General features: G+C 43.4%; 1 protein-coding gene across 1 annotated transcript in view; it reads right to left on the bottom strand.

Annotated features, from left to right (window-relative positions):
- Positions 1-18591, bottom strand: part of LOC126230929 (uncharacterized) — a 344514-nt gene that overhangs the window by 82084 nt on the left and 243839 nt on the right. Inside the window, exon 12 of the mRNA XM_049942408.1 lies at positions 790-969. Within this exon, the coding sequence (XP_049798365.1) occupies positions 790-969 (180 nt within the window). The remainder of the gene's footprint in view (positions 1-789; positions 970-18591) is intronic.

The raw sequence follows: 18591 nt of genomic DNA, 5'->3' as shown, positions 1-18591 counted from the left end.
TTGCGGTGTGTCTAAAATAAACGCACCATAATGGCATCCCGTGTACAAATTATTCGTGCAAAAAATTTTCTCGCTTCATTACGTAAAACATAGACATAGTATTGCATTTTCAGAATACGGCGTTGCTACGGCTCTGCAAGGAGACATAAGATTACGAGAGCATCTCCACATAACAGGTAGGAAGAATTCCTACGCGGTGGCTCACAAAGTCAATTCAAGGATGGAATAGCTTAACTATCGCAAAACTCGGATGGGAAAGCATGACCAGTCATACTGTATGCACCTTAGACCGACACCTGCGGACTCAGCGACTAAATAGAGACATTTCTGGGGGTTTAGTACGATTGGGGGTTCTTCAAGGCAACACGCGCTCGTGCGTTGCCTTTTTGAAACATGACGTCAATGAGACTTCGAAGATACGAAGCAATATTAAGATGCGATTTGGTAATGAAAAAAACCACTGCATTATCTTTCCTTACAGACAGAATGTAGAAGGCATTACTGCTACCTGCTTTCTGCTGTCACGCGGAAATACTAATCGTTCACATATTCAAGCATACGGTAATTTCATACCTTTTTAACTTTTGTCGCATCCCATCTTCATAATGCTGCAATTTTACTACCCAGCTTGGTATGATCCAATTGTTCAATTTTTACAAATCTAAACGCTGCTGCATAACATAGCAATTCATTACTCAGTTATTGTATAATGTGTCTGTTAATGTGACATAAATTTCAGGAGTTTTTATTACAGAGTGAAACACACGAATATTTATGTATATACCTTACCGACTGCATGTGCCTTGTTCAGTAATTCATCCAAGTCTTCCATGGTACCAAACGTTGGGTCTATGCCTTTGAAGTCGGAGATGTCATAGCCATTGTCCTTCATAGGCGAAGGGTACACGGGCGATATCCAGACACCTGCTACGCCCATGTCGGTCAGGTGAGACAGCTTGGACGTGATTCCTGCAGCATATAAGTGCGTTCACACAGTTAGCTTCCGTTCATAAACAGGTTCACATATAGTCATTAACATTTTCTTAAAACAAACAGTATCATAAACATATAACGAGGCAGAAATAAGTCTAGTCTTCGTTTGCTTTAGAAACTCTAACAGCAACCGTTTTTGCTGACTAAATCTTGGGCTTTCAGGACCATCTATTATTTTTTTTTTCAAACAACTAGTACTTTTAATTCCCAAACATATTACAGTAGCTTTCTACCATTATGTGTGAGCCCTTTCATTCGGTACTGTGAAGTGCAACATGTTTTAAGTCAAAACTTTGAACATAGCTGCTAAGGTTCAGTGACCGTGTCAGAATTATTCTAGAACAAATAAGCCCTCGGTCACAAATATTAAGTCAAAATTGACCAGATTTCGACGCTACTGTTGCAACCCTTGTTCACTAAAGTACGAGCAGCCCTTAGCGGGTGGCATGACGTCGCCTTTCCGGCTTAGATCTTTTTTAATATGTGACTTGTAAAGACTGCATCTTTTTCCAGTCAGTACAAACTTTAATTTTATTAAAGTATTATATACCTAATATGTTTTAGAACAGTTAGTCTAATTCTGGAGATGACGGTCATAGTAGCGTCGAAACCGGGTCAATTTTGACTTAATATTTGTGGCCGAGGGCTTATTTGTTCTAATATAATGTTTTAAGTCATTAAATACCACAATGAAAATTGGACCTAAAGGCCTTTTATGTACGTTGTGATTACTATCTTATTTCCCTCTGTAGGAGATCCTTACATTAATGCTTAGCTTCCCACCTGCAAGGCAATGACGTTATTAAGAGTTTGATTTGAGAGCTAACAAATTACTTCATATACAGGGTGTTTCCGTAAGAGCGTGCAAAAATTCAACAGGACTTAGGGGATGCTCCACTGGACAATTTGAGGTAGGGAACCTCGGGTAGGAGAAGCCAGCTTAAAGAGATAAGAGAAATAAAATCACAGTACTGTGTACTTTTTTAATTATATTAGTTGCAGTGAACTTCAGAAACCATTATTGACACAATGAACGTACCGTTTGTGCTGTATCTCACAAAATGTGCTGAAACTGACGGCCATCAATGCATGCGTAACATCGGTGAACAAGGTTCTAGGTACTCTGACAAATACCCCTGGTGTGTACCGAATCATATCACAGGCAACAATTTTGGCAACTAATTCCATCTCCGTATCCACTGGAGTTCATAGACAAGTGACTAGATATTCCCATAGCAAAAAATCAAGTGCGTTCAGTTCACGTGACATCGCAGGCCATGGAACAGAATCTCCCTTTCCAATCCAGCGACCAGGAAATGCTTCCTAGTAATCATGCTCCTCCTCATCGTTTCCTTGCAGCAGATAAAGAATGTATTTGTAAATAAAGAGCACAGTACATGAAAATTTGCACGCAAGTTAGTTGTAAATTAGATAGAAAAATTGCTAGACAAGGCGATATACAAGTTTATTCCCATATGTCTTTAAGCTGGCTTCTCCGACCCCTGGTATCCCACGTCAAATCTTTCAGTGGAGCATTCTTTATGTGCTGTTACATTTTTGCACGCTCTTACTGAAACACCCTGTATAAAACGTAATTTTGCCGAGTGAAAGTATTTGGCGGCTATTTTCGGCGATTACTTACACTACTGGCCATTGAAATTGCTACACCACGAAGATGACGTGCTACTGACGCGAAATTTAACCGACAGGAAGAAGATGCTGTGATATGCAAACGATTAGCTTTTCAGAGAATTCACACAAGGTTGGCGCCGGTGGCGACATCTACAAAGTACTGACATGAGAAAAGTTTCCAACCGATTTCTCATACACAAACAGCAGTTGACCGGCGTTGCCTGGTGAAACGTTGTTGTGATGCCTCTTGTAAGGAGTATAAATGCGTACCATCACGTTTCCGACTTTGATAAAGGTCGGATTGTAGCCTATCGCGATTGCGGTTTATCGTATCGCGACATTGCTGCTCGCGTTGGTCGGGATACAATGACTGTTAGCAGAATATGGAATCGGTGGGTTCAGGAGGGTAATACGGAACGCCGTGCTGGATCCAACGGCCTCGTATCACTAGCAGTCGAGATGACAGACATCTTATCCTGAGTCAACAGATGGGGACGTTTGCAAGACAACAACCATCTGCACGAACAGTTCGATGACGTTTGCAACAGCATGGACTATCAGCTCGGAGACCATGGCTGCAGTTATCCTCGACGCTGCATCACAAACAGGAGCGCTTACAATGGTGTACCCAACGACGAACCTGGGTGCACGAATGGTAAGATCTCAATTTTTCAGATGAATCCAGGTTCTGTTTACAGCATCATGATGGTCGCATCCGTGTTTGGCGACATCGCGGTGAACGCACATCGGAAGCGTGTATTCGTCATCGCCGTACTGGCGTATCACCCCGCGTGACGGTATGGGGTGCCATTGGTTACACTGTAAGTAGGCTGTTTAGGTTTTTTATTGGTAACGCCACCTCTGTATGAAAATCACTGGCTGTGCTGTGTGCAGTCTGTGGCTGCTTTGCATTGTTGTAATACTCGCCATTGTAGTGTTAGGCAGCTGGCTGCGAACAGCGCGTAGCGTTGCGCAGTTGGAGGTGAGCCGCCAGCAGTGGTGGATTTGGGGGGAGAGATGGCGGAGTTTTGTAATTTGTCATGAACTGCTATATATATTATGACTATTAAGGTAAATACAGTGTTTGTTCTCTATTAAGGGGCTCCGAAAAGGCTCAAAATCATGAAAAGTTCAATTTTTACTTTTTTGCGTTTTTTGAATCTGCAGACTTTTACCTTTTAATAGATACATAATTTATTCAATTCCGAAGACTACAACTATTTTTAAATTTCTTTTGAAATGTGTTTTACATGGGCGTGACCCACTGTGGCGCTGTTAAACTGCTGTCAAATGGTGTTATTATTAACGTCCGTGTTCATCAGGTACATTTTAGTGATGTGAGATAAAGTATGTGTTGTGGCTAACCTGTGATGGTTCAATATATATCGCTGGTGTGATTGTCTATTGTTTCATGTTTATTTACTATGTCGTTATCTGGAAAATATTCGTAATTAATTCTGTTTCTTGAGTCTCTGTTTTGTTGAAGTATAATAATGAGTAAAAGTAAAGTTATTAGAAATCCTCTGAAGGCTTTTAAGAAAAGGAGAAATGTTGGAAAGACAAAGGTATGTGTTATTACTGTAAACAATAAAGACGATGAAAATCCCCAACATAGCTTGTGTCCCAAAGAAGAAGACAGTTGGTGTAAATATAACAAAGGATTGCTAACTGGTGAAGTGTACACTCATAAGCATAGTCTGCCTCATGCAATAATGGAGGTGATAAAACCTACTTTCAGAGACTTAGCAGCACCTGAACTGTTGAAGAAGTGTATTCACGGAAAAACTCAAAACCCCAATGAAAGTGTAAATAGTGTTAAACGGTCGAGAATCCCCAAGACTGTATTTGTTGGAATAGAAACACTTCACTTTGGTGTTTATGATGCTGTTGCGACTTTCAATGATGGCAACATTGTAAGGTGCAAGGTATTTAGAAATATGGGAATGAAGATAGGTTCTAACATGGTACGAGCGATGCTTGCTTTAGACAAGGAACGCCTTCGGCCTGCAGACAGGGCTGTAAAGAGTCTAGAAATACAAGCAAGAGTAAACAGGAGGAGGAACAAGAGGAAGCTGGAGGAGGAGTTTGCAGAGGATGAAGATAATCCATCCTATGGACCCGGAATGCACTAAAAAGTTAATCCAATCTTTGTCGCTCGATTCCCAAAACTTTTATTTTCTCATACTAATTACATGTTTTCTAAGGATCTTCCAAACATATTTGTTTCAAACTTTCAGTAAATGTTACACAGTACCTTCTGCATAATTTAACACAGCCTTTTTCCAAAAAACTGTATATTTTTGAATATATAAATAAAAAATTGCAAAAAAATGTAGTGAATTTTCATTACAATTGAAAAAAAATCATCTTTAATAACTGAACTAAAATTTTGTAAAATCCCTGTGTTAAGTTGTAGCCCATATTCCAATAAATAACCTGTAAAAAGTTCAACTTCCTACCTCAAATACTTTGTGAGGAAAGATGTAATTTATAAGCGTTATTTTAACATTGCAAGTATAGGGCGTTCCGGAGCCCCTTAATATCTTTCATTTGCTAACTATCCCTATCAGTAGTCAGTGCTTTCCATAGTTTGAATCTTTTATTTAGCTGGCAGTAGTGGCGCTTGCTGTATTGCAGTAGCTTGAGTAGCGAAGATTTTTGTGAGGTAAGTGATTTGTGAAAGGTATAGTTTAATGTTAGTCAGGGCCCATTCTTTTGTAGGGATTATTGAAAGTCAGATTGCGTTGCGCTAACAAAATATTGTGTGTCAGTTTAAGCATAATCTTGTACTATTATTTAAAGGGGACGTTTCAACACGTCTCGGTCACCTCTTGTTCGCATTGACGGCACTTTGAATATTGGACGTTACATTTCAGATGTGTTACGACCCGTGTCTCTACCCTTCATTCGAGTCCTGCGAAACCCTACATTTCAGCAGGACAATGCACTACCGCATGATGCAGGTCCTGTACGGGCCTTTCTGGATACAGAAAATGTTCGACTGCTGCTCTGGACAACACAATCTACAGGTCTCTCACCAATTGAAAACGTCTGGTCAATGGTAGCCGAGCAACTGGCTCGTCAGAATACGCCAGTCACTACTCTCGATGAACTTTGGTGTTCAAGCTGCATGGGCAGCTGTACCTTTACACGCCATCGAAGCTCTGTTTGGCTCAATGCCCAGGCATATCAACTGCGTGAAAATGTAATCACACGTCAGTTCCAGTATAATATATTTGTCCAATGAATACCCGTTTATCATCTGCATATCTTCTTGGTGTAGCAATTTTAATGGCCAGTAGTGTATTTTCCTGCTGTCTTTCCTCTTTTGCATGATTATTTCTTGTAGAGAACTTGTACCTTGTATCTGTGCGTATTTTTAGAAGAGCTGAGCATGTAAATGAGGACAGACATTACGCAAATAACCCTGTGCTGAGAAATCGTGAAATACGGTGGCCATATGCACGTCCTGACAGAAAACGTGAAGCACCAGTCGACGTATTCAGATGTAAATGGAACTTCGTACATGTGCGAACCATCGACAGGTGTGTATATGACTGGAGCTTCTGTCACGACCATGGCCGGAGTTTATCTGCCTTGTTCGTGTTTACTGTTGTTACGAAGCCTGATAGTGTGAACAAGGTATCTGAACAGTGACAGATGTTAAGTCATCTTTGTGAAGGGTACGGAGCTGATGCGTACTAGTAAGAGACAGCGTGGCCGGCACCTAACAGAGTTTGAAGCGGGCCTCGTTGTTTGTCTCCCTGTGCCCGTCTGGTCAAATCGTGCAATATGCAGATTTGTGGGGCAAACGGATGTGACTGTGGGAACCTGAGACCAGGCATTCTCGTCGCCAAGGTTCCGGCGTCTGGCCACCACAAAGGAGGCCCGCCGTGTTGCACATCAAGTACATCGTAATTCTCTCACATCTGCTCTTGCCATCTGAGAACAATTAGTGGACTCAGTACAACATTCTGTTAGTCGCAGCAGCCAGACTAAGGAATTGCCTTCCTATGCGTGTACGGCCGTTAACACTACAATACAGACGGCTGCGTTTGAAATGGAGACATGTCCGGGAAGCACTGCCTACTGATGAAAGGCGTCGCATTGTGCTCAGCGCTGAATCGTACTTTTGCACTAATCCGGACAACCATCGAGTATCGCTGCGACGCGGGGGAGGTCCGATTATTCCGATGTTTTGGAGAGGCACAGGGGTGTTTCTCCTGGCATCGTAGCGCGGGAAACCTTCAGGTGTGACTGCAAGTTACCTGTGATTGTGATTGAGGTGACTCTGACTACAACGGTTCGTCACGGGCATCCTGGGCCCATATGTGTTATCTCTTATGCCACATTATTGTGGTGCCATTTTTCTACAGGACAATGCTCGTTTACAGATGACACATCTACATCTACCTCCACGTCTCTGCATATCACACTTACGTACCTGGCATAGGGTTCATCTAACCACCTTTACAACGATTCTCTGTTATTCCAATCTCCAACAGCGCGCGGAAACACGAACGCCTATATATTTCTGTGAGGGCTCTGATTTTCCTTATTTTATTATGATGATCATTTCACCATATGTAGGTCGGTGTCAACAAAATATTTTCGCATTCTGGGGAGAAAGTTGATGGTTGAAATTTCGTGAGAAGACTTCGCTGCAACGAGAAACGCCTTTGCTTTAATGGTGTCCATCCCAAATCCTGTATCATGTCAGTGATACTCTCTCCCCTATTTCTGCCCTTCTTTGAACTTTCCCGATGTGCTCCGCTGATCCCATGTGGTAAGGATTCCAGGCCGCGTTGCAGTGCTCCAAAAGAGAACGTGCAAGCGTAGTGTAGACAATCTCTTTACCAGCTCCCTTACATTTTATAAGTGTTCTGCCAATAAAATGTAGTCTTTTCTTTGCTTTCCACGCAATATTTTCTATATTTTCTTTCAAATTTAAGTAGTTCGTGGTTGTAATTCCCAGGTATTTAGTTGAATTTACGGCCTTTATATTTGACTGATTTATCGTCTAACCGAAGTTTAACTGTTTGCTTTTAGCACTCATGTGAATGACGTCACACTTTTCGTTATTTAGGGTCAATTGCTAATTTTCGCACCATCCAGATATCTTTTCTATATCATTTTGCAATTTTTTTTGACCCTCTGATGACTTTACTAGACGATAAACGACAGTTGATCCGTAAACACCTAAGATGGCTGTTCCGATTGTCTCCTAAATCGTTTATATAGATAAGGAACAGCAGAGGGCCTCTATCGCTACCTTGTGAAACGCTATAACTCACATCTGTTTTAATCGGTGACTTTCCGTCAGTTATTACGAAATGTGACCTCTGTGACAGAAAATGATGAATTCAGTCACGTAACTAACATCATATTCCATAAGCACGCAATTTCGCTACAAGCTGCTTGTGTGCTACAGTGTCAAAAGCCTTCTGGACATCTAGAAATACGAAATCAATTTGAAATCCCTTTTCAACAGCACTCAACATTCGTGTGAGTAAAGAGTTAGTTCTGTTTCACAAGTACGATGTTTTCTAAATCCGTGCTGACTGTGTGTCAGTAGACGGTTCTGTTCAAGGTAATCCATAATGATCGAATACAATATTGTTCCAAAATTGTGCTGCATACCGACATTAATGATACGACCCTGTAATTTAGCGGATTACGTATCTTTCGTCGAGCGAGCGGTGTATATATTGTTAAGTATGGATCTATTGCATCGGTGTGCTGTCAAAAGGGTCCTAATTGGTATGCAGTCTGGACCGGAAGACTTGATTTTATTAAGTGATTTATGTTTCTTCAATACTACGAGGATATATACTTCTAAGCTACTCATGCTCGCACGTGTGTCTATCAACTGTATGAGTGACGCAGAGGTAGCCCCGTGGTCATCAAAATAGCCAGATCTGTCCCCCAGAGAACATGTGCGGGACCAGCCCGGATGCGAACTCCATATCTGTGCCAGTAGCCAGGAAATCAAGGACCAGTTACAATAGTTGTGAACTTGGTTGTCTCGGTAGAACATACACTCCTGGAAATGGAAAAAAGAACACATTGACACCGGTGTGTCAGACCCACCATACTTGCTCCGGACACTGCGAGAGGGCTGTACAAGCAATGATCACACGCACGGCACAGCGGACACACCAGGAACCGCGGTGTTGGCCGTCGAATGGCGCTAGCTGCGCAGCATTTGTGCACCGCCGCCGTCAGTGTCAGCCAGTTTGCCGTGGCATACGGAGCTCCATCGCAGTCTTTAACACTGGTAGCATGCCGCGACAGCGTGGACGTGAACCGTATGTGCAGTTGACGGACTTTGAGCGAGGGCGTATAGTGGGCATGCGGGAGGCCGGGTGGACGTACCGCCGAATTGCTCAACACGTGGGGCGTGAGGTCTCCACAGTACATCGATGTTGTCGCCAGTGGTCGGCGGAAGGTGCACGTGCCCGTCGACCTGGGACCGGACCGGACCGCAGCGACGCACGGATGCACGCCAAGACCGTAGGATCCTACGCAGTGCCGTAGGGGACCGCACCGCCACTTCCCAGCAAATTAGGGACACTGTTGCTCCTGGGGTATCGGCGAGGACCATTCGCAACCGTCTCCATGAAGCTGGGCTACGGTCCCGCACACCGTTAGGCCGTCTTCCGCTCACGCCCCAACATCGTGCAGCCCGCCTCCAGTGGTGTCGCGACAGGCGTGAATGGAGGGACGAATGGAGACGTGTCGTCTTCAGCGATGAGAGTCGCTTCTGCCTTGGTGCCAATGATGGTCGTATGCGTGTTTGGCGCCGTGCAGGTGAGCGCCACAATCAGGACTGCATACGACCGAGGCACACAGGGCCAACACCCGGCATCATGGTGTGGGGAGCGATCTCCTACACTGGCCGTACACCACTGGTGATCGTCGAGGGGACACTGAATAGTGCACGGTACATCCAAACCGTCATCGAACCCATCGTTCTACCATTCCTAGACCGGCAAGGGAACTTGCTGTTCCAACAGGACAATGCACGTCCGCATGTATCCCGTGCCACCCAACGTGCTCTAGAAGGTGTAAGTCAACTACCCTGGCCAGCAAGATCTGCGGATCTGTCCCCCATTGAGCATGTTTGGGACTGGATGAAGCGTCGTCTCACGCGGTCTGCACGTCCAGCACGAACGCTGGTCCAACTGAGGCGCCAGGTGGAAATGGCATGGCAAGCCGTTCCACAGGACTACATCCAGCATCTCTACGATCGTCTCCATGGGAGAATAGCAGCCTGCATTGCTGCGAAAGGTGGATATACACTGTACTAGTGCCGACATTGTGCATGCTCTGTTGCCCGTGTCTATGTGCCTGTGGTTCTGTCAGTGTGATCATGTGATGTATCTGACCCCAGGAATGTGTCAATAAAGTTTCCCCTTCCTGGGACAATGAATTCACGGTGTTCTTATTTCAATTTCCAGGAGTGTATAATGGCTTTATGAAACCCTTCCCAGTCGGACATTGCACGCATCCAGGCTGGAGTCGTTGTAGCGTCGTACTCAAAGTGAGCTTCACTGTCATGTTTCTCGTAAGTTTGTCTCGATTTTATAGTCACTGAGAAACGTCATACACGTTTCATTTTGTTTCCTCTTTCCTGTCTCGTTGCTTCATTCTTTTCGTCAGTAAGTTTATTTTTGCTCAGTAAGTAAAACAATAAAATGTGGAAAGAAGGTTGCATCATGAGGAAAGGTTGTCTGAAAGACGAGGTAACCACTGGCATTCGTGTATACTGCGGAAGATGTAGCGCCGATCGAGGAAAACATAAACCCTAACGCCGCTAATTCACGTAAGCTGGTGGCTGCTTTACAAGTAGACATAGCTAAAATTGGCCCAGAAATGCCCTCCGGACGCTTCTTTCTCATTTAACACGCTGGCGCATTCCTTTCTTAAAGCTACTGCACGACAAAAACCTTTAGCCTTGACCGGGCCCGTCAACACCGACATTGGACTGTTGATGACTGGAAACATGTTGCCTGCTCGGACGAGTCTCGTTTCAAATTGTATCGATTTTTTTTTTTTTTTGTGTGGTGGTGCAGAAGTCTGATCAACTTCGTTGATTTTTACTTCTGTAGGGAATGGAAAAGGTAAAAATTTTCTCTTTATTTATTTATTCTTCTTTCAGCTATAGTTTGGGCACACAGAAGGGTCCTCTAACTCGCTGCTTTTGTTGTGTGTTTGAAAACATGTGTGTAGAAGTGCTAAAGGACGATATGTTCTTAAATTATGGAGAATTACGGTGGGATATCATTTACGGAGGCTCAAATACTATCGCCTTCGGTACTTTATATTTGTGGTTGCGTAAGGGTTCTACCACACCTACTGTGGTGAGTTGTGGTGTACTGTCACGTATCATGTCCAACTTCCGAAATAAGGTTCGTGCCTTCTCCTTGACCTTGTCTGAGAGGTAAGATTCGCTTAAGGCTCGATGAATGTCATGATTTCGGATCCACCATTGGGCTCCTGTGATCCATCGTAGGCATCTGCTTTGTACAACCTGTAGCTTCTTGTAGTTAGTGGCACACGTAGTATCCCAAGAGGTCGATCCATACAAAATAGATGGTTCGACTGTGGCATGGTACAACTGGAGTTTCGTGCGTTGGCTGAGGTACGAGCTCTTCAGAAATGGGAGGAGAGCTCCCAGCATGTTGAGGCCAGACGTCTTCTTCTCCATAATGTGAAATTGTATCGAGCGGATGGACGTATATGGGAATGGAGACAACCTAATGAATCCATGGGACCTGAATGTTAGCAGGAGACTGTTCAAGCTGGTGCAGGTGCTGTAATGATGTGGGGCTTATGCAGTTGGAGTGATATGAGACGCCTGGTACATTGGGTGGTCCATTGATCGTAACCGGGCCAAATATCTCACGAAATAAGCGTCAAACGAAACAACTACAAAGAACGAAACTTGTCTAGCTTGAAGGGGGAAACCAGATGGCGCTATGGTTGGCCCGCTAGATGGCGCTGCCATAGGTCAAACGGATGTCAACTGCATTTTTTTAAAAAAACGAACCCCCATTTTTTATTACATATTCGTGTAGTACGTAAAGAAATATGAATGTTTTAGTTGGACCACTTTTTTCGCTTTGTGATAGATGGCACTGTAATAGGCACAAACAAATGGCTCACAATTTTAGACGAACACTTGGTAACAGGTAGGTTTTTAAATTAAAATACAGAACGTAGGTACGTTTGAACATTTTATTTCGGTTGTTCCAATGTGATACATGTACGTTTGTGAACTTAACATTTCTGAGAACGCATGCTGTTACAGCGTCATTACCTGTAAATACCACATTAATGCAATAAATGCTCAATATGATGTCCGTCAACCTCAATGCATTTGGCAATATGTGTAACGACATTCCTCTCAACAGCGAGTAGTTCGCCTTCCGTAATGTTCGCACATGCATTGACAATGCGCTGACGCATGTCGTCAGGCGTTGTCGGTGGATCATGACAGCAAATATCCTTCAATTTTCCCGACAGAAAGAAATCCGGGGACGTCAGATCCGGTGAACATGTGGGCCATGGTATGGTGCTTCGACGACCAATCCACCTGTCATGAAATATGCTATTCAATACCGCTTCAATCGCACGCGAGCTATGTGCCGGACATCCATCATGTTGGAAGTACATCGCCATTCTATCATGCAGTGAGACATCTTTTAGTAACATCGGTAGAACATTACGTAGGAAATCAGCATAGATTGCACCATTTAGATTGCCATCGATAAAATGGGGGCCAGTTATCCTTCCTCCCATAATGCCTCACCATACATTAACCCGCCAAGGTCGCTGATGTTCCACTTGTTGCAGCCATCGTGGATTTTCCGTTGCCCAATACTGCATATTATGCCGGTTTACTTTACCGCTGTTCATGAATGACGCTTCGTCGGTAAATAGAACGCGTGCAAAAAATCTGTCATCGTCCCGTAATTTTTCTTGTGCCCAGTGGCAGAATTTGGTTCAAATGGCTCTGAGCACTATAGGACTTAACTGCTGAGGTCAGCAGTCCCCTAGAACTTAGAACTACTTAAACCTAACTATTCTAAGGACAACACACACGTCCATGCCATAAGCAGGATTCGAACCTGCGATCGTAGCGGTCGCGCGGTTCCAGACTATAGCGCCTACAACCGCTCGGCCACTCCGGCCGGCAGTGGCAGAACTGTACACGACGTTCAAAGTCATCGCCATGCAATTCCTGGTGCACAGAAATATGGTACAGGTGCAATCGATGTTGCTGTAGCATTCTCAACATCGACGTTTTTGAGGTTCCCGATTCTCGCGCAATTTGTCTGCTACTGACGTGCGGATTAGCCGTGACAGCAGCTAAAACACCTACTTGGGCATCATCATTTGTTGCAGGTTGTGGTTGACGTTTCACGTGTGGCTGAACACTTGCTGTTTCCTTAAATAACGTAACTATCCGGCGAACGGTCCGGACACTTGGATGATGTCGTCCAGGATACCTAGCAGCATACATATCACACGCCCGTTGGGCATTTTGATCACAATAGCCATACGTCAACACGATATTGGTTAATGGTCCATTTTAACACGGGTAATGTATCACGAAGCAAATACTGTCAGCACTGGCGGAATGTTACGTGATACCACGTACTTATACGTTTGTGACTATTAGAGCGCCATCTAACACAAAGCGAAAAATATGGTCCAACTAAATAAAACATTCATATTTCTTTACGTACTACACGAAAATGTAATAAAAATGGGGGTTCCTATTTTAAAAAAATTCAGTTGATGTCCGTTTGACTTATGGCAGCGCCATCTAACGGGCCAACCATAGCGCCATCTGGTTTCCCCCTTCAAGCTAGACGAGTTTCGTTCTTTGTAGCTTTTTCGTTTGATGCTTATTTCGTGAGATATTTGGCTCGGTCACTATCAATGGACCACCGTGTATACGACTCTGACAGGCGACACGTGCGTAAGCATCCTGTCTGATCACCTGCATCCATTCATGTCCATAGCCCATTTCGGCGGACTTGTGCATTTCCAGCACGACAACGCGACACCCCACACATCCCGCAATTGCTACAGAGTGGCTCCGGGAACACTCTTCTGAGTTTAAACACTTCCGATGGCCACCAAACTCCCCAGACATAAACATTAATGAGTATATCTGGGGTACCTAGCAACGTGCTGTTCAGAAGAGATCTCCACCCCCTCGTACTCTTACAGATTTATGGACTGCCCTGCAGGATTCATGGTGTCAGATCCCTCCAGCACTATTTCAGGCATTAGTTGAATCCACGTCTTGTTGCGGCGCGGGAGCCCACGATATTAGGCAGCTGTAACAGTTTCTTTGGCTCTTCAGTGTATATGAATTGACACGCTGTAATATGGGTGTGTTATTGGATTTTTAGGACTCAGTAAGACTTGACATATAATTTTTATAGATTTTGTGGCAGACAATAGCGTCGTTGGAGGCTGTGACATATGCGTTGCAGGAATATTCAGTATTTGATAGGTGAAAGCAGCTGCCTTTAGTTTACAACTGTACCTTGAGAATGTAATGTGCAAACTTGAAAGTTCTTTGTTTGACAATGCACGTTTGCTGTTGGGTGTTTACTTTTGACACTACCTAATGGCAGTACAATGTGCCTTGGGTCAAAATGTTTTACGCAGACAGGACGGAATGAGCTTTAGAGCAAGGAGGTTTCTTCCCAATGAAACGAATTCCACACTGGCTACCTACACGCCCATGGAATCCAAAGAAATACCTCTTAATATCTAGCGGAAGTTATTGGCTGACAAATACACTCCTATGTACTACGACTCTCTGCGATTATTAATAATCCTTTTCTTGTGATAACTGGAAAGCTGGAAAACACGTTAGCAGATCAGTCACACGAATATCCTTGTTACTCAGAAACATTGTTGAACTGCATTACATTACACCTCTTGCTTCACAGGATGATAATATTGCAGTTTCTCGGTAGGACTATGATGTCAGTTCTCAGAAATCTCAACTATATATCAAGGCTTTGTATCCAGCAAAACAGTCTAACCAATTATGCCTATGAATCTAAGAGTCAGAATGAATAAGATATGCCTTCCACTGCACTGTTAATGATACAAAATTTACGTTCTGTCTCAGGATGCCTCCATATTTATAGCTGCGGCCATGGCAATTATGGCTGTTATAAAATAAGGAACATCAGAATTTATAAATGTTTAATGCAAAAAGACTAAAGTGAGCTACAAAAATTGCAATATCGTAACAATTAGAGTCAAACTAATAAATATATAAGAGACATTTTGAATGAAATAAATGTTGCCAAAGCTAAGCATGAAGATATTAACGTAATGGTTAGACTCACAGTGGGGCTTAACTTAGCGTAACAGCGGATGCTTAATGAAGCATATACAGTATTACAAAATGCCGTTTCTAAGGAACTGCTCTACCTTGTACTAGTTTCATTCCTTTAGCCAAGAAAAAATGCTCAAGAAGAATGGTCCAGCTACTCGTCCAAAATGCAGACAGATGAAGACTTTTTGCCCATATACAATTTATCATCTCACGAAAACCTTTATATCTAACTGAATCTCAGCAAATAGCATACTATGCGTATCATTAGAATACGTTGGGGGCATACATATTAATCAAGTCATCTCCATAGTATAAAAATGAAGGACGATTATCGCAAGGAAGCTTTCTAAGTAGTCAATCACATCCTTCTGATATGCAAAAACCACAGGAAGGGGCAAAAGACTTATACAAATAACTTGGGGAATGAGGTGTCTCATTCCACACTTAAATATCAATTTTATTGTATCAAAGCAACTGTAGCATTCCAAAACCTTAGCTCGCTATTTGTCTCAGGCAAACATTGTTTCAAAAATTAATGAATTTCCTGACGCTATTTAAATGCACACCCACGTAAAAACGAAAATAAACCATCTCCACAGTTCGTCACTGTTAATCTAACACTATGTTCCAGCATATCTCTATTACGTCATGTTTTACTTAATCTACTGCATCCACCCATTGCTATAATTCATACTTAATGTGTGAATAGTTACTGCGACCAAGAAATAAATAAATAACGGACTATGGAGGTCATATTGCTGCGAGTTTGCTTACAATGCGAATGCAAAGACTAAGGGATTAGCCGAGGACAAGCGAGGGCATTTCGAAGTAAAAAAAAAAAAAAATATGGATGAAGTTAATCCATTTCAGAGGCGCTCCAGCGCACAGACAATATGTGGATATTAAGGACACCTTTGAAAATTAGCTGCTTTTGTCAAGGGCGATTTTTGTGTTGCCGTATTCCATGCAAATGAAGCGCTCTTGGTGTCGACAAGATCTACACTGCTCTGGTCAGCGTATTATAGGTCACGCAAGAAGTGCGTGAGGCACGAATTACAGCTCAAGGAAGTACTTCAGCAGGGTGAACGGTCTGAGTCAGGGGAAAATCGACCGTCCTCGTTCAAGAAACTAACTGTACCACTTTGCACCGTCTCCCCCATCAGATGCTGCCTTTTCTCTCACGTGTTTCAATATTGTGTCTAAAAATCGCAACACGGGCTTCTAGTAGAGTACAAAGTTGATTGTAATGCATGAATCCCTAACTATTTTAGATGTGATAAATGAACGGTGGAATAAAGTACCAATAAGAGTCATTTCGACCATCATACCGTTTCTTTTTTTTTCGAAGTACTTATTCACTCTCTTCTTCACAGTCACCGTGGTGTATCGAGCTCCTATAGTAATGAAAATTACAGCGGTAAAATGCTCCTATCGGAGCCCATAAAAAGGTGAATATGCTCCTGGGTAAAAGACTCTGACTCAAAATTGGGTACCGCCTCATTCTAATTTCCTCAGCACCTTTAAACATTTTCCCAGAAATTTTTGCTTGCGATTACATTCGTGCCTTTTTTACCACGCAACTCACCTCTCGCTCCCACAACCTCCCCTAACTGTAAGTCCCTCACATCCACTAGTCCATCGCTGTTAAGTCGTTCATACCCCATCCACTCCCTCTTGCCCTTCTCATCCAGCCATTCAGCCCAACTCATTGTCATTACCTCTTCGCGTCTCTTTATCACTGTCTCCTTCGTTCTGTCCACTTACTACTGGCTCCTCTCACTGTCACTGTCTCCCTCTTCCTCTCTCTCTTACTGTTACTATCTGACTTTTCCCTTCCCACAGTTGCTGCCTCTTCTCATTGTCACTATCACTTTCTCCCTCGTCTCTGCCTATCGTTATCACTACCTCTCACCTACATCCAATTTCTTCGTCTCTTTATTTCTCAATTACTGCTAGTGTCTCCTTCTCTCTTTTCCTAGCATTGTTCTGTCACTGTCGACTGTGCTCAACAGCTGTTGTGTCCCTATCTTTCTCCAAAACGCTACTGGTGATAACGGAGACGCTTTACGTCATATTCCTCCGAGCTTCGTCACTTTAAAAAGAACGTTTTCATCTCACAGTGGGTTTAACGTGCGTGTTTTACCTATTAGTCTGTGTAACTTAGAACCCTGTATCTCGGAAACGGATAAAGATATCACGAAAATCTTCAAGATTGTTCAACATCCGGATCTCAGGAATACTTAGTGAAAATTTCATCTATTTGCTTTGCATTGCAGTCTTGGAATCTCCGACTTGGTTTTGGCAAGAAAAAATGAAGAAAAACTTTTGTGAGGTTTTCTAAGTAACCGCTCATGTACTAGTGGTGCCTCGATAGATCCTTGAGGACTCACCGTAAACCACATCAGATGCAAAAAGAAGCAACCGATTTGCTGCCTTTGCCTAAGCAAGAGGAAATGTGTAATATTTATGTTTTGACCCCGTATTGTAGGTCAGTGACACTATGACGATCCTTCTGTTGGATATACAAATGGTCTCTAGCCCAAGGGATATCGGAAACACTTGACTCTATATCTATAGAAGCCGAGATGTGAGTCACGGAAGAATCCCATCTTTTCGGCTTTTTGGGGTTTGGTTGGGTTATTTGGGGGAGGAGACCTCGGCTTTTTGGGACATATTATGTAGCCCATGCTGCCGCATGTGTAGCGATTGCTGCTGAGCTGACTTCAGGGCACAGATATTCGATACATGTTACTTGTCATTCCTCGCACGCACTTCTTCGCTTTTGATTCCTAGTTTTCCAGTGCATAAGTGTACTGAGGAATTTCAACTTCTCGACCGTGATAGACTACGGTCGTAGGCAGTAGATACTACACTGAAGAGCCAAAGAATCTGGTACACCTGACTAATATAGTGTAGTGTTCCCGTGAGCACGCAGAAGTGCCGCAACACGACGTGGAATAGACTCGAATAATGTCTGAAGTAGTGCCGGAGGGAACTGACATCATGAATCTTGCAGGTCTGTCCATAAATCCATAAGAGTATGTTGGGGGTGGAGATTTCATCTGAACACCACGTTGCAAGGCATCCAGATATGCCCAATAATGTTCATGTCTGGTGGGTTTTGTGGCCAGCGGAAGGGTTCAAACTCAGAAGAGTGTTCCTGGAGCCACTCTGTAACAATTCTGGTTGTGAGGGGTGTCCGCCGGAATGGGCAATGGACATGAATGAATGCAGGTGATCAGACAGGACTCTTACGTACGCGTCGCCTTTCATAGTCGTATCTGCACGTATCAGGCGTCCCATATCACTCCAGCTGCACACGCCCCACACACGTCCATCCGCTCCATACAATTTGATACGAGACTCTGGACGAGTCTCGTATCAAATTGTATCGAGTGGATGGACGTGTACAGGTATTCAGCCCAACTCATTGTCGTTACCACTTTGTGTCTCTCTATCACTGTCTCCTTCGTTCTGTCAACTTACTACTGTCTCCTCTCACTGTCAATGTCTGCCTCTTGCTCTCTCCCTCTCTCTCCCTCTCTCTCTCTCTCTCTCTCTCTCTCTCTCTTTATCTCGCTTTTTCCTTC

The sequence above is a fragment of the Schistocerca nitens genome, chromosome 1, assembly GCF_023898315.1.
Source record: "Schistocerca nitens isolate TAMUIC-IGC-003100 chromosome 1, iqSchNite1.1, whole genome shotgun sequence".
In the NCBI taxonomy this organism is placed as follows: Eukaryota; Metazoa; Arthropoda; class Insecta; order Orthoptera; family Acrididae; genus Schistocerca; species Schistocerca nitens.
Note: the sequence above shows the minus strand (reverse complement) of the source record. Positions and strands in the feature narration are given on the sequence as shown.